General features: G+C 44.0%; 1 protein-coding gene across 1 annotated transcript in view; it reads left to right on the top strand.

Moving 5' to 3' along the window:
• LOC119178608 (uncharacterized) overlaps positions 1-19,217 on the top strand; it is a 97,635-nt gene that overhangs the window by 57,770 nt on the left and 20,648 nt on the right. The window contains exons 17-19 of the mRNA XM_075883552.1: positions 6,570-8,858; positions 10,872-10,939; positions 12,062-12,195. Coding sequence (XP_075739667.1) covers positions 6,570-8,858; positions 10,872-10,939; positions 12,062-12,195 — 2,491 coding nt within the window. The remainder of the gene's footprint in view (positions 1-6,569; positions 8,859-10,871; positions 10,940-12,061; positions 12,196-19,217) is intronic.

Below are 19,217 nucleotides of genomic sequence, written 5' to 3' on the forward strand. Positions count from 1 at the left end.
GTGCATGATCAACAAGCCAGGCAGCGTATCCTTCGTCATTTTCTTTAGGTCCCAAGGTGCACCCCAAACAAAAGTTTGACAAGACAACATGGTCTATCACTAAACCTGTATACATCTCGATGACGCACCCGACACATATGTGTGAAGTGTGCCCACGGGTCAACCAGGGCCTGTATACATCTCGATGACGCACCCGACACATATGTGTGAAGTGTGCCCACGGGTCAACCAGGGCCATTATAAATCACGTCGATGTTCCCAGGTGCGTTGCCCAACTCCGCATACAAGTCCTTGATGCAAGCAACACTAGCACCTTCACACTCGGTGGCAGTGGCACTGCAGGCTTTCTGCATTGTTTTCATGTGGCTTTGGAAGGTTTTGTGGTGCAGGCCTCGATGAGATACATTCATGGCAGCAAAAAAGTCCGAGAGAGCTGTTGCCCCCTTACCGATGCTGCTGATGGCCTTCATTGCACGCAAATTGACTTCAAAAGGCCTAATCTTGGCCTCACTGTCGCCGGCTACTCTTGGGGATGAAAAACGGTCCTCGCGAAAGGCGCAGTCACTGCACGAGAGCACAAGCTTTAAGCACAGGCCGTAGTCTTTTTTTCTCTTGAAAAAGTCATGCTTTTCGCACCACACTCGGGGCACACGACGAGCCCAAACAACGAGTTTATCACGGCTATGTCGACGATTGAGAATTCCGTGCCGTTTTCTTTGCCGTTGTCCTCCAGTTCAACGTCGAGTAGCTTGAACTTTCGTTCCGTCGCGCACTGTGATGCCAAGGCCTCCTTCAAATCCGTCGCATTTCTAGTGCGCTCGGCTGTCTCTTCCGCACTGAAGAACATCGTGTCGACACGGTCTTGAATATTGCTTGAAGTACCAGGTGACCCGATAATGGGATCACCTGAGAAAATGCTGCAGCTAGGGCCAGGCGAGAGCACCACCGCTGGCACCGCTTCGGCTACGACAGGTAGTTGCGGCAGCGTGCCGTCGTCGGAAAGAACTCCCTCGGCCGCATCAGGAGCTCTTGGCAGCACGATATCGTCGCCTTCCTTCCGTTGCGCGTTCCACGCACGCCATTTTTTCTCGCCGTACGCTTGACGAGTCTTCTTTTTTAGCCGAGGGTCTCCGCTCACACCGGCCATAGCGTTGAAACGAAAGGCAGAACACCACACGCGCGCGCAACAACAACCGCTGCGGTGGACCGGCGGAGCAAGAAAAAAAAATTATATTTCCCGATCGAGTTCAGTGTTGAAACTTTCATGGCAGGTGCTTATTGGTGCAAACATTCGAAAAATGCGGTTTTCTCACAAACAATTTTTTGGTCATTTTTGACCATTCTAAGACCTGCCTCCCCCCTTAAATTGGCGTTTGAAGGGCTACAACAGTATCTGTCTAATGCTAACTTGTATTCACCTGGATGCACCAAGGACCTGAGCCTCGGCTCCTGCACCTTCACAGAGGGGACTGCTCCTCGCATGAATCTTTTTGCAATCACTGCTGGTGAAGCAGTCCCTTGTGAAGTGCATGAACCACAGCACTGGTGTTGCATCAACTTGGGCTCTTGGGGTGTCCTGAAGGTCAGTCGGGTTGGCATAATAGAGCCAAGCTTCAAATCTAAAATCATTTGTAAGGGAGTTGATTGTACTCTTTGTACTTCTCATACACTCGGTGTACTTCTCATACAAATAAAAAAAAAAAGAGAAAGAGAACCCAAATCCCAATAATAATCCAACCTTTGTTTTTCTTTGTTTGGGTAGCTTGCAGTAAATTTCATGCAATGTTATGTTTTATAAGTTTGTGATACATTCATCAGTAAAATGCACATTTTCTGTTGCTTTAAGCTCAATGGAATAACTTTGTGCTACAATCTAACAAGTCTTTCACATATATCCTCGGGAAGTTTGCAAGTGCATATGTTACCAATTGTACGTTATTTATGAAAATATGCTAATTAACTTAATGACAAGGCTGATGGCCAGGGCTGACCGTTGTCAATATGCCAATCCTGTGTGAATTGCGATGTTTACCACTTTGTCCTCAGAATGCTCGTTTTACGCAAGTACAGGATGTGGTGTCTAACAGATCTGCCTGTTTTTGCAACACTGGCTTACTTCCTAAGTGCACACATCGAAGCAGTACTTACACAATCGCAGATCTACGTGCGCGATCTAATTCGACGGCTTATAGGAACAACCGCGTTTTGTCGGTTACTGCGTCTCAGTGATATATGCGTCGTCTTCGCGGTAAGTTGTCAGAGTAATTTCCACAATTGACTACGTTCATTTATTGACGAGCATGACTTGTACACTGCTGCAATGTACTTTCATAAGTATAAATTTTGCCCCAAATCTGTCCTAAAAGCTGCTGCAGTGATCAGTATTCCAATTCACACAGCATCACGAATTTCATGTGAGACACGTTAAAACTCTGCTAGTGTGTACACGTATAGGTTAATTTTCTGCTAGCGAGTTCAGGATGCCAAGGCACTGATGATGCGCTGTGCGTACTGCTGCTAAGCTCTTCAAATAATGTATTGAAACATAACGACGAATTGCTACTGCTTCGCTTAACTTTCCAGATTATCATGTGAAAGGAGGGGGGAACGAACACAAACCTGTGGTCTGTCAACACTTTAAAGAAATTCTCTGTGCCGCTTCTTCCAGAACTGCTACACCACTTTGCGCAGCAGTGGACATGATAATTGCGAGGCATTCTGCCAAACCGCTGATGCTTCTAAAACTGCTGAAACCGCTTTTCTTGGAAACCTGCGCCAACTGGAAATTACTGCGCCATACTGCTCCAAAAGGGTCTTTTTTGTCGAATTCGCACCATTGCTGCGCCACAAGGTGGTTTTGAAATTGAAAGTAATGTTGACTACACGCATTGTGAGCAGAAGTCTAGAATAGCATCACAAATATTATGCGATGGTTGCCATCTACACTTGCACTGCTGCAAAAGCATGGAATCAGCCGATCAGTTATTCCAACTTCTAAGCAATTGGGTGGTACCTCTTCTGGTAATGATTGGCTAAGAACAAAAGCGATGTGGCAGCTACCTAAAAGCAGGCCACTATAACTTATCGCCGACAAAATTGGCAAAAAGCCTACTCGTATGACCTAGCGCCACTTTAAGCCTACTTCACGCTTTTAAAAACAGGCGACTACCTTAGCGTGCAGGGACGCTGATCACTGCCGCCTCAATCGTGGTGCGGTACCGTGTTCAGCGTGCACAGATATGCACAAACGAAATCAGCTCGCTGTTGCCGAGTTGAGCATTGTGGATCGCGGACACCGAGAGAGCAAGCATTGCGCTATCGTAACCATATTGCACGCTTTCATAAGGCGACAACCCAAGCGTGTCTTCGTCTGCTGCTAGGACCGCTAGCGCATCACTTGCAGAAAGCTCACATAACCGCGTTAACACAATAGTCTCTCCGCATCTGTGCGCGGTCTGAAGCGGAGTACCAGGGCACAAGCAGCTCGTCATGGTTTGTATGTCAAGTAGGCGAAGCGCTCCATGCAACTAGCCAGTAGATTGGCTCCCTGCCACCGTGCAGTGTCTCGAAAAAATCTGTGCCTGTTTTTGCTAAGTAGCAGATCGCGGTACACATTTATCGCGGACAACCGCATGTGTCTGTTTCGTCACTATGCCAGACGCTACGCCAGCTGTGTATCCCGGACTCTACAGTAGTTTTTAAATGCTCATGCTCCTTGATGTCGCCACCGCATGCCATCGGAAAGCCGTGCGAGAGTGCCAAGCATTTCTGAAAATTGGCAAACAGGAAGGGATGACTTGGTGGTGGGCACTTTAGGCATTGTTTGCTGTGACCCTGTGCTTATTCTATCTTTAGAGGCGATGGCACACTTGAAAAATTAGTACTTGGTGATTAACGCACACTACGTTTAGCATGCAGCTAGCCGCGTTTTGGCGCATATGTACATATTAACTAGGTTTTACTGTAACAAGCTTTGAATGTGTATTCGTGGGAGAGGGGGACATACGGGGGCTCAGGGTTCCCTTTCAAAGGGGCAGGGGGGGGGTGGCAAAGGTTCGTCACAGTGCCCCCTCCCTATCGTGTCAATTTATCAGGCTGGCTTTGCGCGCTCGTGTTGCTAGATCTTCATGCTGCAGCTAGCTTGTTGGTGGTATATCCTTCACTGTTTTATGTCTCTTCTAATGTATGGCATACTGCGTTTGTCTATATTTCGTGCTAATCTTGCAGGTTCGCTGCTTCTGTATAAACGATTATGTACACTGAAATAACATTAAACTAAAACAAACCTATATTTTGTTTCTCGGTGTGTGTCATGGAAAGCTCTTGCATTGCTCCAAACGCAAAGGTAGCTGCTCCAATGGCTGCTCCGAAATGCTGGAAGGCATTTCCACCACTGCTTTCCTGCTTTTGCCGCTTTCATTGCTTTCTCATTATGAGATCGTCTGCTGCGGGCACAGCTGTCGTCTGCCCCCGCCTCTGGCAGCGTTCCCATTTTACAAACGAGAACTCGTACACCTTTTGAATAACTAACCTCACTTTTCATTTTGCCTTATTGGGAAAGCTATTAATTTTACTAAAAAAACTCTATTCCTTTCACGTAAAGATTATATATAAAGACTTACCTGGCTTTCGTTGCCGCTGCTGGCACTACCGTAGTTTCAACGAGGGCGACACCTGATGGCGCAAATGCGAAGCTCTCATCATGCCACTGGCTTGATTCAAGTGCTACTGTTGCATTAATTTTGTCCATGAAGTACAAATGCTGGTCGTTTTCGTTCTGTGTTCACAAAAAGGTGATCCCATGTGAGCTCGGTACACTTTTATGTGGGTTTCTGCCATCAACTGGACATGCAACGAGGATTTGCAAAATACTGAAGTCTGGGTGGCAAAGGCAGGTGCGATTTTATCGCCAGTACCTTGAGTTCGGAATTCAAGATGAAACAAAGGTTGGAGCTTCAAGAAAAGTTCTTCGGGGGTATCTCGAGCTCGCCAACAGGGAAACTAAATTCATGTGGCAGCAGGAGTTGGCGCACCTCCGGACACGTATTCCTGCCAAGACGCCAGCACCCGCAAATCTTGTGCATGCATCTAAGGACGTGTGCCTACCAGAACTGGTCAACAAGGCCCTCTCTTTAGGGTTGTAGTTTGCGATCGAAACTAATCAGTCACTCCACGAATTGTTATTCTTGGTTAGACAGATCTCGAAGTACGTGCCAGAAGAGGAAACAGCCCATATCGTCTCAGCAAGTGTTGACGTCGCCTCTCGATGCAGGATGCCATTTTCAAAACTTTCTATCAAGTTGGTGGGTTCCTGTTTGGTTGATAATTCGTTGTGTGTCTTGCTATTGGACTAAGCGGGTGGTTTCGCCGCATTCTCCCTAGTTCAGTACGGCGAAAAGGCTGGTGTAGCCATCACTCTAGTTTTTGACAAACACAGTAATGCGAGCCTTCCAAAAATAAGGGATGACGCTAAGAAGCTTTGTAAGCGGCTGAAGCTGGAAAAATTGGTCAGAAGTATTGAAAAAGAAAAGTTTGATTGTCTACAGTGTTTTTCACAGCAGGAACTCACAAAATAGATGTGCCCTTCAAAGTTATAGTTTCTGAGCATGACACCTGGCAAAAACAAGTTCCGTTGTTTCTTTAAGCAACGTTTGATATTATACTTATCTGTGACCCTTTCCTTGTCAGGAATACGGAAGAGGTTGCCGATTTTATAAAGCTAAATTATGACGAATGTTTTTAGTCTTTTTTCTATTGACGTTAAAGATTCGCTTTATTCTACACTTTGTGCCTAATAGTTACATTCTAGTGAAAAAGTCATTGATGATTATGCTGTCATTAGGTTTCAAAACGAGGTTGGTCTTTTATGTGGTCATAACTTTTGACGTACTATCTTAGGTCTACTTTCATTTTACAGTAGGATTGTGCACTATTGCAGCATAGGGGTATCTGTATTGATTCAGCAGCTGCTCTGGTGAATAGGGAACTATATGTTAGTCGTAGAGCCTTTTGTTTTGCGACTTCCTGCCTTTTTGAGACAGTACTCTTGTTACATTGAGACAGGCAAATCAATAACACCTCACTCTCTACTTTGAAGAGTCTGAACAATACTGAAGATTGTGACAATTGTCATTACTTTTTTTTTGTTACAGTGCGTGCATGTGCTGAGCACATTGTTTGAAGGGACGGTGCAGTGTGATAGAGGAGAAAGTCTTGGTTAATCAGCTACATAGTAGACCGGGTAGATCAAATGAATACTATTGCCAAAATGTGTATGTAGCATGAGTAACACTGTTAGTGCTTGATAGAATGAATACTTCAATTTTGGTGTATACAGTAATATTGATAAGCCGTCAGTCCTTTCTATATGCCTCTAATTAGCACAATAATCAACACTACATTTGAACTGTAAAAAATGGGATATGTTCACTAATTAGTATATCTGGTTGTTAAGCTCGCAGAAAAAAAACTTTTTTAGTGTTTTAGCTAATTGTGCTTTTCTTGAAAGGTGTTCTAAAAAGTACTGGCAGACTTTAATGATTGTGACACTGTTTTCTAAATCTGTGCAGACATCTCGGCGGCCTGTTTCATCAGAGAAGCCAGATCAACTGGAAACTACAGCATCGGATACACAGTCTGAATCCATGCATACGTGCCCACTGCACATTACTCCAGAGAAGGCAGGCCAAATAGCCAGCACGCCACTCTCTCGTATGAATGAATGCTGCATCCAGACGCTAATGGCATCTCGGCAACTGCTTGAACGGGAAAGCCGAATCACTGGCACTTTCTTTAGCCCTTTGGTCACCAGCCCTCCACTGGCCCAGCACGATGAAAGCTCAGAAGCCAGCTACACCAGTCCAGACTGTGGTAAGACTGGAGAATCTTTACAAGGAACGAGACTACAGACACCAAGGGCTGTGCTGTGGACACCCAAACATTCGCCAGCTGTTTGCATGAATGGCACTCCCGTTAGCCAGCCAAAATTTGTTAGCAATCAAAAAGTCTCTGAGCCAACGTGCTGTGCCAGAGCAACACAAACCGATGACATGCCGTTTCTGCAGGCACCACTGCAATCCACTCAGACAGAAGACAGTCATGTGTCACAGCAAGTCCAGGCACCTACAGTATATGCAATGTGCCAGACAGACTATGAAGATGCATGTGAAAGGCCAAGGCCAGTACCAAATGAGCTGCCTAAAAATAGTGTTGCTGAGCATGTAGTTGATGGCTCAACATTGATGGATGTTGGCTACCAAGCAGAAACTTTACTGAAGCCTGCGGGAGTTCAGACAACGAGTTCCTGTTGCAATGTACTTGAGAGACCACAGGTCGCAGATGCAGCGATTCTTTGCTGTATGTACTCCGAACAACTTGTGGAGTATGGCATTCAGACAGAGCCCTGCCACACAGAATTCAGAGCCGCGGAGCCAACCAAGCAGGAGGCAGTGTGCGAGCCTGTTGTTCTAAGCGACCAGGTGCCTCTTATGAAGAGTTGTTCCGTGCAGGCTTGTGGTGTTCAAACCTGCATAGTCGCAAAGGACTGTGAATCGCAAGTGAATGTATCTTTAGCCGAGGATTACAGAATAGATTTGGAAATCCAGACAGTGGTGCCAAATGGCACTTGCAGCAACGTCGAAGCCATTCCAGACATGGACTATGCATCACAAGTGAGCACATCATTGGTGGAGAAATATAAGAACGATATTGAAACTCAGACGGTGATGCCAGGGAGCACTTGCAGTGGTGTACAAGTCATTCTAGATGTTGTAGACTATGCCTCACAAGTGAACACATCTTTGGTTGAAGAATATAGGAAAGATTTTGAAACCCAGACGGTGATGCCAGAGAGCAGCTGCTGTGGTGTCCAAGCCATTCCAGTTGTGGAAGACTGTGCCTCTCAAGTGAACAAGTCTTTGGTTAAAGAATATAGAAAAGATTTTGAAACCCAGACAGCAATGCCAGGGAGCACTTGCTGTGGTGTCCAAGCCATTCCAGATGTTGAAGACTATGCCTCTCAAGTGAACAAGTCTTTGATTGAAGATTACAGGACCGATTTCGGAGTGCAGGTCATGGCGGAGGTGCTTAGCTGTGCTTCACAAGTAGATTTGCAGCTGACCAGACCAAAAGCCACGGATTGTGCTGTTCAGTGTGAGTTGCTAGTGCAGGACAGTGAAAAGGACACGCCAGCTTCGAATGTTGTAGACTGTGGGGTGCAGGCCACACTACTAGTACAAGAGTGCACAACACAAACTCAACAGCACCTCTTGCATTGCAATCTAAAAGAAAGCGGTGTGCAAGTCATGCCATCTGTGCAAGACAGCACAACACAAAATGAATGTTTCATAGGCGACATGTCAGAGTGTAGTGTGCAGACTACGCCACGCTCCTTCAGTGATAGCTCCACGCAGCCGGACTGCCATGTTTCTCTAGCTTCAAGTGTTCAATGTAGGGTTCAAGATGTTCCAATGACAACAAGCTCCGTGTCACAGACAGAGGTATCTGCAAAGTGTCAGGACAAATCTGCCTCAAAATCATCGAAATGTTCTTTTGCCAAAGATGGCAGTAGCCAATTTAGCGCATTCTCAGTCAGAAACATTCTAGCCGGTAGGCCTGGAAGTTCAGTGCCGCCAGATGTTCCTAAACCTATTACAGCAAGTGGAAGTGCAAGGCGTCAACAGTTTGGCCAACCTGGTAGGGATATCCTGGCTGCCCTCAGGGCCAGTCAACGTAAATTCAACGAGGAGGAAGGCCGTGCTTCCTTGCCAGCTGGTCACCCAAAGGCAGCAGACAATACCCCTCCGGGCCCGCTAACTACAGCCTCTGGAACAAAGACCTGGCGTCACCAAAGCGAAACGGTGAGAACCTTTGCCCAGTGTAATGGCGAAAGGGGAATAAGCATTGGTGCTTTTACTCTCACTCCAAGTGTAAGTGGTTATTATTATAAGGAGCAAAATCACCGTTGAGTTCAGCCCAAGCTCAAGGAAGGTAGGCACACCAAAGCTCAGATCTTCATCCTTTTCATGCCAGATGCCAAATAGCACCTCTTGCGCTCTTGGTATTACACACTTTCTGATGTGGGACGTCTTTTCACTCAATCTGTTACTTTCTTAAGGGCACATGGCCACATTTCTTCACTATGATCAGACAATGCTGCCGATCAGTATTCAAGGCTTTTGCAAGCATGCGAGCCAAACAATATAACGCTGGGTACAGCCTGAAATTTGCGACTTGATTTTCAGTCAGCTAGAAATATCTCGCTCTTCCCAAATGAAGTTGCCATAAACACAAAATCCACGGCCATTGGCTGATTTGAGCATCGTGAGCTGCCACCACATGATGACGCAACATGGCAGTGTGTTTATTCACGATCACATTGAATATAAGCCACGCATTTGGATTGAAAAAAAAATAAAAGTGCTCAAGGTCATGACGCATGCTAACCAACAGACCTTGCTTCTTGCGCCCTTGTCATCCCCCTCTGCATATCTTTCAGTGCGCTCGCTGGTTCGAAAGGAGAGAAAGGGCTTTTGAAATGTGCGACAACATTGTGGGCCTCTTTAGTCACTTGCATAACATTTTGTGTTGTTCGGCAGTTGTATATCTGATGCGCGGGTGTTGGCCTTGTCTACAGTATTTGCATGCAATATGATTGTAATTTCTTATTCAAATACCCTTATTCTTCAACTTTATTCGTGTTGCAGTTGTTGCTAGTGCACAGTGTGCAATAACTTCACATATTTTTTTAGTGTGTAACCATTACACCTTCATTTTAACAATTGTTTGGCTTTATGCACGATAGTTGCTGCGTCATGCCTAACATGAAAACTGTGGGGATAACTGCTTCAACTTTTAAAGCAATATGCGTATTTTGTATTTTTTATGTTGTATTCTGCGCTAGAGAGGCAGCACTTTTTTTTTTTGTGCATAGACTGCTGGCTTACGTAAATTTCTATTTTTTCACTATTGCCAGTTAGTATTTTTATTTTACGTTGTCGTTGTCTCCTTTAACATGAGAATACAACTTATTTGGCTTGTATGATGGATTTTCTATGAATGTATAGTGGACCTTTCTGGTGTGTTGTCAACCACCCGGCACCCACCCACACGTACATTGCACATGCATGCACTCCCACAGTAACACTAACCTTGTGAAATTGACACATCAGAAAAACGTGAAGGTGTTATGATGGCATGGTTTCAGCAGTGAGTAAGTCATGCGAGAGCCTCATGTTTGGACCACTATGCCATAGGCACGTGCTTAATTATGCATGATGAAATGCCTGAATCTTGCATGCCAGTCATTGTGTTCACGTGCCTGGGACGCTTCACACAGTATTGATGTTTTTCTCTGGAATGTCCACCACACAGGCTAGCATGTTGAGATGTTTAATCACTTTTTACAATATTGTGGTAGTGTCGTTTGGTCACAATTGGGCTATTTGTGTTGAAATACTTAACTCATTACTATGGCTCTCAAGGAGTATCATTGAGTAGCTGCTATGCCATTCGCACTGACAATAATTTATACCAGAAAGTTCTTGGTGCAATATTTTCTGTAGCTGTGCTGTTAGCCATTCATGTTTCATTTTGCAATTTGTTCTGTCTCTTAAATCTAATGGTCTTTCCTTGCTTCGCTTTTTCTGTTGTTGTTGTTTTTTTTTTTTCAAGTATAGTTGGATACCTTTAATAGCCTCGCAAAATGAAGCAAATTTATTCTTCTTTCATCATTCTTTTCCTCTTCCGCATTTTTACTAAGTGTTCATGTCAGTGACTTTGCTAATTTTCTTAGTTCTGGTACTGCCTCTTGCACACGCTTGGACTGTTTCGCTACATTTTGTGACCATACAATGACTTACCTTTACCTGCAGCTCAAGAAATCTGCTGCTGTCCAAGCAGACATCTGGAACACTCGGGAAATGAGCCTTATGGAGCATCGGTACACTTATTTCCTTATCCTTTCAGCCTATCGAGTCGGACCTGTAGATCGTTGCAAAATTGCAGTCCACAGAGTATTCATTAGCTAGACCGCCTAACAAGGTGGTCTAGCTAATAGTCACTAGACCACCTAACAAGGTGGTCTAGTGGCTATTGTGCTGGTCCGAAGGTCACCGAATCATATCTCTGCTGCGGCAGCTGCATTTTTAATGAAGGTGAAAAAGGCTTGAAGCCTGTGTAATTACATTTAGGCGCACGTTAAAGAACCCCAGATGACTGAAGTTTCCAGAGTCCTCCACTACAGCATCTCTCATATAGTTGTTTTGAGGTGTTGAACTCCAATATTTATTATGATCCCAGCCATGGCAGTCACATTTTGATGCAGGTGATGTACAGAAGTTCCACTGTGAAATGTCAATGCACATTTACAACACGGATGATTAAACTGTTTGGACTCCACTATCGCATCTTTCACAACCCGAATCTCTTTGGGACATTAAACCTTATGAACTAACCAACAAAATGTAATTATTCAGTAATGTTTTAATAGAAACAAATGTCGAATGAAACTTATTTGTCTATTTTTACATCAAATTAAATGAAATTTTGCTGAGCTGTGTGAATCTTTGTGCTTATTTCAAAACTTATTGTGAAGTTTTGTGGTGTAAGAATATTTTGATTCGTACAACTTTCTTGCGAATTGAATATTCTGTTTAAAACATAAGCACACCCCTGATTGCCGGAGTGGCAGTGTATTTCACAAAAAAGAACACTATTCCTATATTCCCATGTTCATTAAAAAAAATGTGCCTTCTTTTCAAAGCAGATATTGCATCATTCCGTACTCCAGCTTGCTAACTGAAAGATTGTGATTAATTGATATCAGTCTTTCTTTAGCATTTAATTTTATTTAAACTTGAACTTTAGTGGGTTTTTTTCTTTCTGTTTTGCAGGGGCTCCTGCTTCTATAAGTAGTGAATCTTGTTTTCAATATAGTACCGCGTAATGAGAAGCACACCTTTCTTTTCTGTTTTTTAACCGTGCCCTTCTAACCAGTTGCCCTTTGTTCACTTGCACTGCTGCGTAATAACGGTAATCTGCCAGTGGGTGTGGTTTTATGCAGGATGGACCAGTACAAGAAAGAATTACAGCAGCGGGAGTCAGAGTACAAGCTTCAGGAGAAGGCAGCCAAAAAGCGAGAGATACAGCTCAACGCTGTCATCAGACAGTTGAAGAACAAGGACAAAGACTTGATAGGTATGAGACATTTTTAACCTACGTTGGCTGCATTTCTAGTGGCACAATATTGAAAATCACCCGTTTGCTTAGATTTCAGTGCATGACAGAGCTTCAGGTGGTCAAAATTAATTTTTAAGTTCCCCATCACTGCATGCCTGGTGATTATATTTGGTGGTTTTGGCACGTAAAACCTCATGATGTAAAATTAGTGGCTTTATGTTACAGACATGAGGAAACAGAGAAAAAGCATCTCAATGTACGTGAAAAAGGTTGGGCATCTGCTGCATATACTACGTAATATATCAAAGCATTTTCTACTGCTTTTAGGAGTACTGACACAAAATTTTGCACCAAGATAGTTTGTGGCATCGATTATCGTGAAATTGCCTACATCATCCGATACCAAAATGGATTATCGCTTGGAAGTTAATTCATATGAATTTTGATGTTTGTGTGCATCATTCAATGCTATACGCCACACCTCGTGATGCTGACATCATCTAAGTCTACCTGAAGGTGGCCCTGAGCCTCCGAGACATCACTGCTGCAGCAGAGCTGTAAGCTGGCACAGCTATTGTGGTGTCATAGTCACCATTGCACTTTTGCCTTGCTTGCGTCAGCTGGCTACTTTTTGGTGCCTGCTCACACGTCCATGCGCTTGGCAAATGTGCTAAAAGTGTGGAAGTCTCAATAGTCATTTTTGGATGAGGATGACGGCGCAGCATGTGCAACAGGCAAAGGAACACCAGAGCACGGTGCAGGCAGCGCGAAAGTGCTTCAAAGTTTTGCGCGCAATTTCACACACTACATAGCATTAGCTGCACCCGGCCGGCGGCTTGCCTTTCTTCTTAACTCTTTCGTTACCATGCCTATTCAAATCGATCATCGGTGATCGTCACTTTGAATCGTCAGTTTTTACATGGTAAACTTGTTTCTCGTGCATCCAGCCTTTCTAGTAGTTAGTCCAACCACTCTACTTTCATTGTAAATTTGAATTTGCCCGTTTTGGCTACATAGTGATATTTTACAGACCTTTATGCGAACTAATGTACGTGTGTTGTCGGGAAAATGCACTTGACTGTTGAGCTTGACAGAAGTTCGTATCCCTCGTGATAATCCTACCGTAATATTGAAGTTCTGTAAGGATAAGAACGTTTACAAGCCAAATATCAAACAAAAGTTCCACCTTCATCATTTAACAGTCTTGAGCCTCATAATTGCCAGAAATTTATGTCAGCTATTCAATAGCGAGTTGTTGCTAGGAGTCACTAAAAAGTTATTTGCGAAGGTCCGCAGCAGCATGTTTAATGTCTTGAGGTGGACTTCTCAGTCGGTTTCCAGCAGCTTTGGTTTTGCTTGTATCGTTAAATCAGACACACGGTTGCATCTAGTGTCACTATTCGCACTTATGTCCTCACGTGAGCATGGGTGTGCACCAGCGCTGCAAAACACACGTGTCGCTCTAAACTCTCTTGGAACAGCACCTGAAAGGAATAAGGACAAGTGAGAGTTCGAGGATGACGGCACCTGAGCCTCAAGTTTTATGGAGACGATGTTTTGCGTCAGCCTGAGACATCCGCAGCTATTCATGGTTTTAGTTTGTTTACAGCGTCGAGTTGTCTCCTCTGCCGCAAGTGCGTAGCTGCGGATCTTTGTGCACAGGGTTATAGCTACACTGGTTACGTGCGAGGTGCACATGCCACTGGGGTGCGGTGTGCTGGAGCCGGCTGCAGTGTTCCTAATGGCAAGAAGGCCACCGGAGCACAGCTTGGCCCTGATTACGGAGCAGCGCAAAACGTTTTAGAACTGCTCGCGATATTGATTTTTTAATACGATGTGTAAAATTCTAAGAAATATGTTTCAAAGCATATAGAGTAACGCCAACCTATGCTGAGTGAGGGGGCTCATGAAAAGAGGTGACGCTAGACGAAATAGCGAAGTTGATTAGACATGTGATTTATAGAGGGATTATTCAAGGCACTGGCATCCAACTATGTTAGAACACCTAGAGGCTCTAATCGGGAAAAAAAAATGGTGAGAAGAATCAACAGGTTTCCTTGTGTCTTACGAAAAACCAAGCAATGCTTCGCTGTATGGCACGAGCAACGAAGCATCACTTCGGTCCCAATTTTTTTTTGTTTATGTAAATGGAAATATTTTGTACAATATTTATTATTTTTTTATATTGTTCCTGGGTCATTTGTCTTCAAAATGTATATTGTGAGTTATGTTTCTCTTGAATATTTTTGCATATATAGTGTTCTCGTTGCACTGTTTACCAGCTGGCAGCCAGAAGTTACACTTTTTCCATTTTTATTCATTCGAAAATATCTGTTTGTTCACAATATATATTTTCAGAAAGAGCAATTCATTGTGCAAAATTTGTTTTGCTGCAATGCATGCTGGAGTACTTTTCAAACTGGCAAAAGTGATCTTTCCAAGACATATGAAAAATAATCATTTTTGCACGGTTAACGGTGTGTGAATACCAAATAGTACCTTTCATATCGAATACCAAATCAGATGAAGGAAAACTGAATATCAAATCAAATATTGAACGTTCTATTTTCGCAGACCTCAATTTTCACAAGTTTTCGTGCCAAATGGGGTACTTGCTTCAAATTGTCGGGAGTTGACTTCTCTTCAAAAAACTTGTGGCACTCGTTCAGGGTACTATTCCAGGGGACTGCTATTCACCGGGCCACAAGAACTGACCTCGTGTTAGGACAAAAACTTTTGGAGTTCTTGTTTAGTTGTTGCAACAGCGGTGAATGCAGCATGACGAAACAACCAAACTTTCACACGTGTCGAGCACTCAGGTTTTTGCGAGAAGTTAGGACAACTTTTGAAGTTTGTGGTGTACATTACTGAAGTGGTCTTTCGGTGACATGCGACATAGTCATGCAAAAAGCATGCGTCTTCACTTTTATAGACGGAATACAGAGGACACAATTTAAACAACATGGCCTGGCCATCGAAGTTCATGAAAAGGGCAGTGGCTCTAGTTAGGACAAGTACTAGTTGTTCGGATTACTAAACGTTAATACATCGTCTTTGTGGAATGTGGTGGACGACTTGGTTTTATCTTATTTTTTTCTTTAAGGGCGATGTTGGGAAAAAAGGAAGGGGTACCGACATCTAAATTTCTGTACAATGTGGTTGTTTAAGCTGTCAAAATAACACGATGTCATCCAAATTGAGTATAAATATCATTTGTGTTTCAATATTTCCCAGCTCACGACGCTCCTTACAACACCGCCGATTTTAGCCCATTTTGATCCATCAGCTCTAACCGAGGTTCGCACTGACGCTAGTGGGCATGGCATCGGGGCAATGCTAATGCAACATCAACGCGGACATGACCGTGTTATAACATATGCAAGCCGCCTGCTATCTACAGCCGAGCGCAACTTTTCAATCACGGAACGTGAGTGTCTCGCTCTTGTGTGGGCAGTCGCCAAGTTTCGCCCATACTTATACGGGCGTCCATTCCGGGTAGTCACCGACCACCACGCGCTCTGCTGGCTGGCCTCACTCAAGGATCCCACAGGACGCCTTGCTCTTTGGTCCCTACGATTACAAGAATACACGTTCACCGTAACGTACAAAAAAGGGAGGTGACATAAAGATGCTGATTGTTTATCACGCTACCCTGTGGAAGAGGCTGCCCATACTGACGCCTTTCCAGACCTTCTGTCTGTGACGCAGCTACTCAACCTTGGCCACGAACAACGCCTGGATGCTTCCCTGCAAACCATCATTGACAAGCTTGAGTCAATGCCTCGCGACGCATCTCTACAAATGTTCCTGGTAAAAGACGGCATGCTGTATCGCCTTAACCTCGATCCATATGGCCACAACTTGCTCCCCGTCATACCAGCACATCTTCGTACGACTGTTCTCAACCAACTTCATGACGCTCCTTTGGCAGGCCACTTGGGCATCTCTCGCACATACGACCGTGTACGTCGTCGTTTCTTTTGGCCTGGTCTTGCCTGCTCTGTTCGACGCTACGTCGCCGCTTGTCAGCCCTGCCAGCGCCGCAAAAAGCCATCTTCCCTACCAGCTGGATTCCTTCAGCCGATCGACATTCCCATTGAACCTTTTTTTCGAGTTGGTCTCGACCTGCTTGGCCCATTCCCAATCTCCAGCTCAGGCAACAAATGGATCGCTGTCGCCACTGACTATGCGACACGGTACACTATCACGCGAGCACTTCCGACGAGTTGGCAACCGATGTGGCGGACTTTCTGGTATATGATATTATTTTAGTACACGGAGCTCCGCGCCAACTTCTCACTGACCGAGGCCGGACCTTCCTATCAGCAGTCGTTGATGAAATCCTGCGCTCTTGCTCTGCCAAGCACAAGTTTGCCACTTCGTACCATCCGCAAACGAACGGTCTTACAGAGCGCCTCAATCGCACCATAACCGACATGCTTTCTAAATATGTAGTGGCCGACCACCAGGACTGGGACGTTCATTTGCCATTTGTGACGTTCGCATATAATTCGTCACGTCACGACACTGCCGGCTATTCATCATTCTATCTTCTATACGGCTGAGAACCCGCCCTACCATTTGACACCTTGCTGCCCTCGGTCACTGAGTATGCCGGCGAAGCCATCGCGCGAGCCGACCAAGCAAACCAACTCGCCCGCAGCCGCCTGCAGGCCTCACAGGAGCACCAAAGACAGCTCTACGATTCCCATCATCGAAACGTACACTTTTCACCGGGTTCCCTTGTCCTCCTCTCGTCCCCCACTCGTCGTGTAGGGCTTTCTGAAAAACTTTTGTCGCGCTACCCTGGACCATACCGCGTCGTTCGCCAGGTGACTGACGTTACATACGAGATCGTTCCAGCCGATTCAACGTCATCATCGTCACCTTCGAGTGATATCGTCCACATAGCTCGACTCAAGCCTTATCACCTCCTTCCACCACATCCGAGTTGCTCAAGCACCGAGACGGTGCTTCTACCACCGGGGGGTTATGATACGCAACAGCCGGCACTGCCTGTCTGCAAGAAATAGAAAGACGACGTTGGTGGCTGGTTGTTGATGAACTGTCGCCATCTTGTTTGCCGAGCACAGTGCATCGTATTTAATTTATTAAATAAGTTACCCGTAACATTATCATTGAGTCGTGGTGCGTGAAGTTGTTGGAGTGGTTAAATTACTGAGCAGTGGCTAGACAATAAGTACTATTCATGGAGCAACTATTTGATTTTCGGTCCAATATTATACTAAAGAATGTACACATCATTAGGTCTCGGAGTTTCCCCAGATTGAAACTGTGCCTGGTCAGATAATTACAGTAATTATCAGTAGCACGCTTCATCAAGTGATGTGCCATGTTATGACTGGTGGGTCTCCAGCAAAATATTTGCAGAAAGGAAAAAAATAGTCATATCAAAGTCTTTTTTTTTATCAATACCTCTTTAAATTTAAATGCAGGTTACTTGGATTTCTATGCCATCTTGCAGTATCTCGAAATGCACAAAATGCGTTTATTGTAATCTCAAGTAGTGCTGTGGTCTTTTAATCTCGGCATGCTTTTATAGATGAACTTGGAGAGGAGATGGGGGTGGAGGAAAGAATGTACCACTTCTTTTGAAAACACCTCAACAAGGTGACAGTGTGGCAGAACGTGTTGCCTTTCAAGAACAATGCAGTGTGTCAAAACATCAATGTTATGAAACTGCATTGCTAAAAATCAACAGTTCATAGCTTGTAATGCTTGGGCTTGTGCAAATATTCAAACGAATAGTACAGTGTTCAATTTTGCTTTAATTTGAATTTAAGTTTTTAAAAATTTCGAAGTATTCCCAGTGAACGAATAGATGTAGTATGTTATTCCGCAGGTAATTTTTTGTAAAAGTGGCTTCACCGCGTTGAAGGATTGCAAAGCCCTGAAAACGCATATCCAGGGGAAAGACGCGCTGCCGCAAAGCCCCACTTCAAAGTTAAATGAACGTGTTACACTCGAATCGATTCATAGTTTTTTTTTTTTACGTTAAAAGCTTGTTATGCCACCTTATATGCTTTCAGTGCAGTAAATTTTAAAATGTTGCATATTTTACAGGTTATCACTTGCAATCTACCGTAACTCAAATCCTGACATTATTCAAAGTTGTTTCAGCTTCCTTTGAACTGAAAAGAAATGGCATTTGCACAGAGGCCTTATTTCAATTTAAAAATAAAATAAGTATTGTGCACGATGGATCATAGTATGCCCATTTTTCTTTATATGTAATGTATACTATATTCGAACTTGATTCGAAATTAATTGTCCAAAATCACTATTTCCTTTAAATTCACTTTAAACCTAGAATTCACTATTCACACTAATAATCCCAGAGGCCTAATGAATAGTGTGTTGCCTTTTACTTCAACTCCATGATAACAATGTAATCTTGTGCAGTGATGCAAGTGCTGCTCCAATTGCTCCAAACTGCTCTGAAAGAGAAATGCTGCTCCAAAGTGCAATATTTGCTAGTAACTGCTTGAAACATGCTCCAAAATGGGGTTGGCAAACTAAAGAAGTAGTTGAACGAATGAAGCTGAACCATGGGAACCATCCCGTGAGCCTAAGCGAAACCAATAAAAAGCTGTATTCTATCATCCTAGTATGCTACTCAGTGGTGTAAATGCAGAAAAATCGTAAAATCATAAGTGGTGACGCATATCAGGCCGTGCTGACCAATTGGTATTTTCAATATGGGTTGCATTTTTGTTTATATAAGAATTAAATCGTGCTTTCAAATAAAACATGAAAAAAAAAGAGTGTCATGATCGAGCTCGAGCATTCGCATTATCTATTCAGCTTTTTTTTATTTACCTCTTTGTGATTTCCATAGTTCACACAGCTTAAGGGCATTTAACACAGCTACGCAGTAACAGATAAAAAGCCTTTTAAAAATTTGATTGCACTATACTTAACTGTTAACTCAATTATATCACGTACTAAAGCTAGATCTAAAGGGGGCACTTGCAAGGGCTGTCCTCCACAGCCTGAACACAAGAAATGTCCAAACTCCC

Source organism: Rhipicephalus microplus, unplaced genomic scaffold (genome assembly GCF_043290135.1).
Source record: "Rhipicephalus microplus isolate Deutch F79 unplaced genomic scaffold, USDA_Rmic scaffold_18, whole genome shotgun sequence".
In the NCBI taxonomy this organism is placed as follows: Eukaryota; Metazoa; Arthropoda; class Arachnida; order Ixodida; family Ixodidae; genus Rhipicephalus; species Rhipicephalus microplus.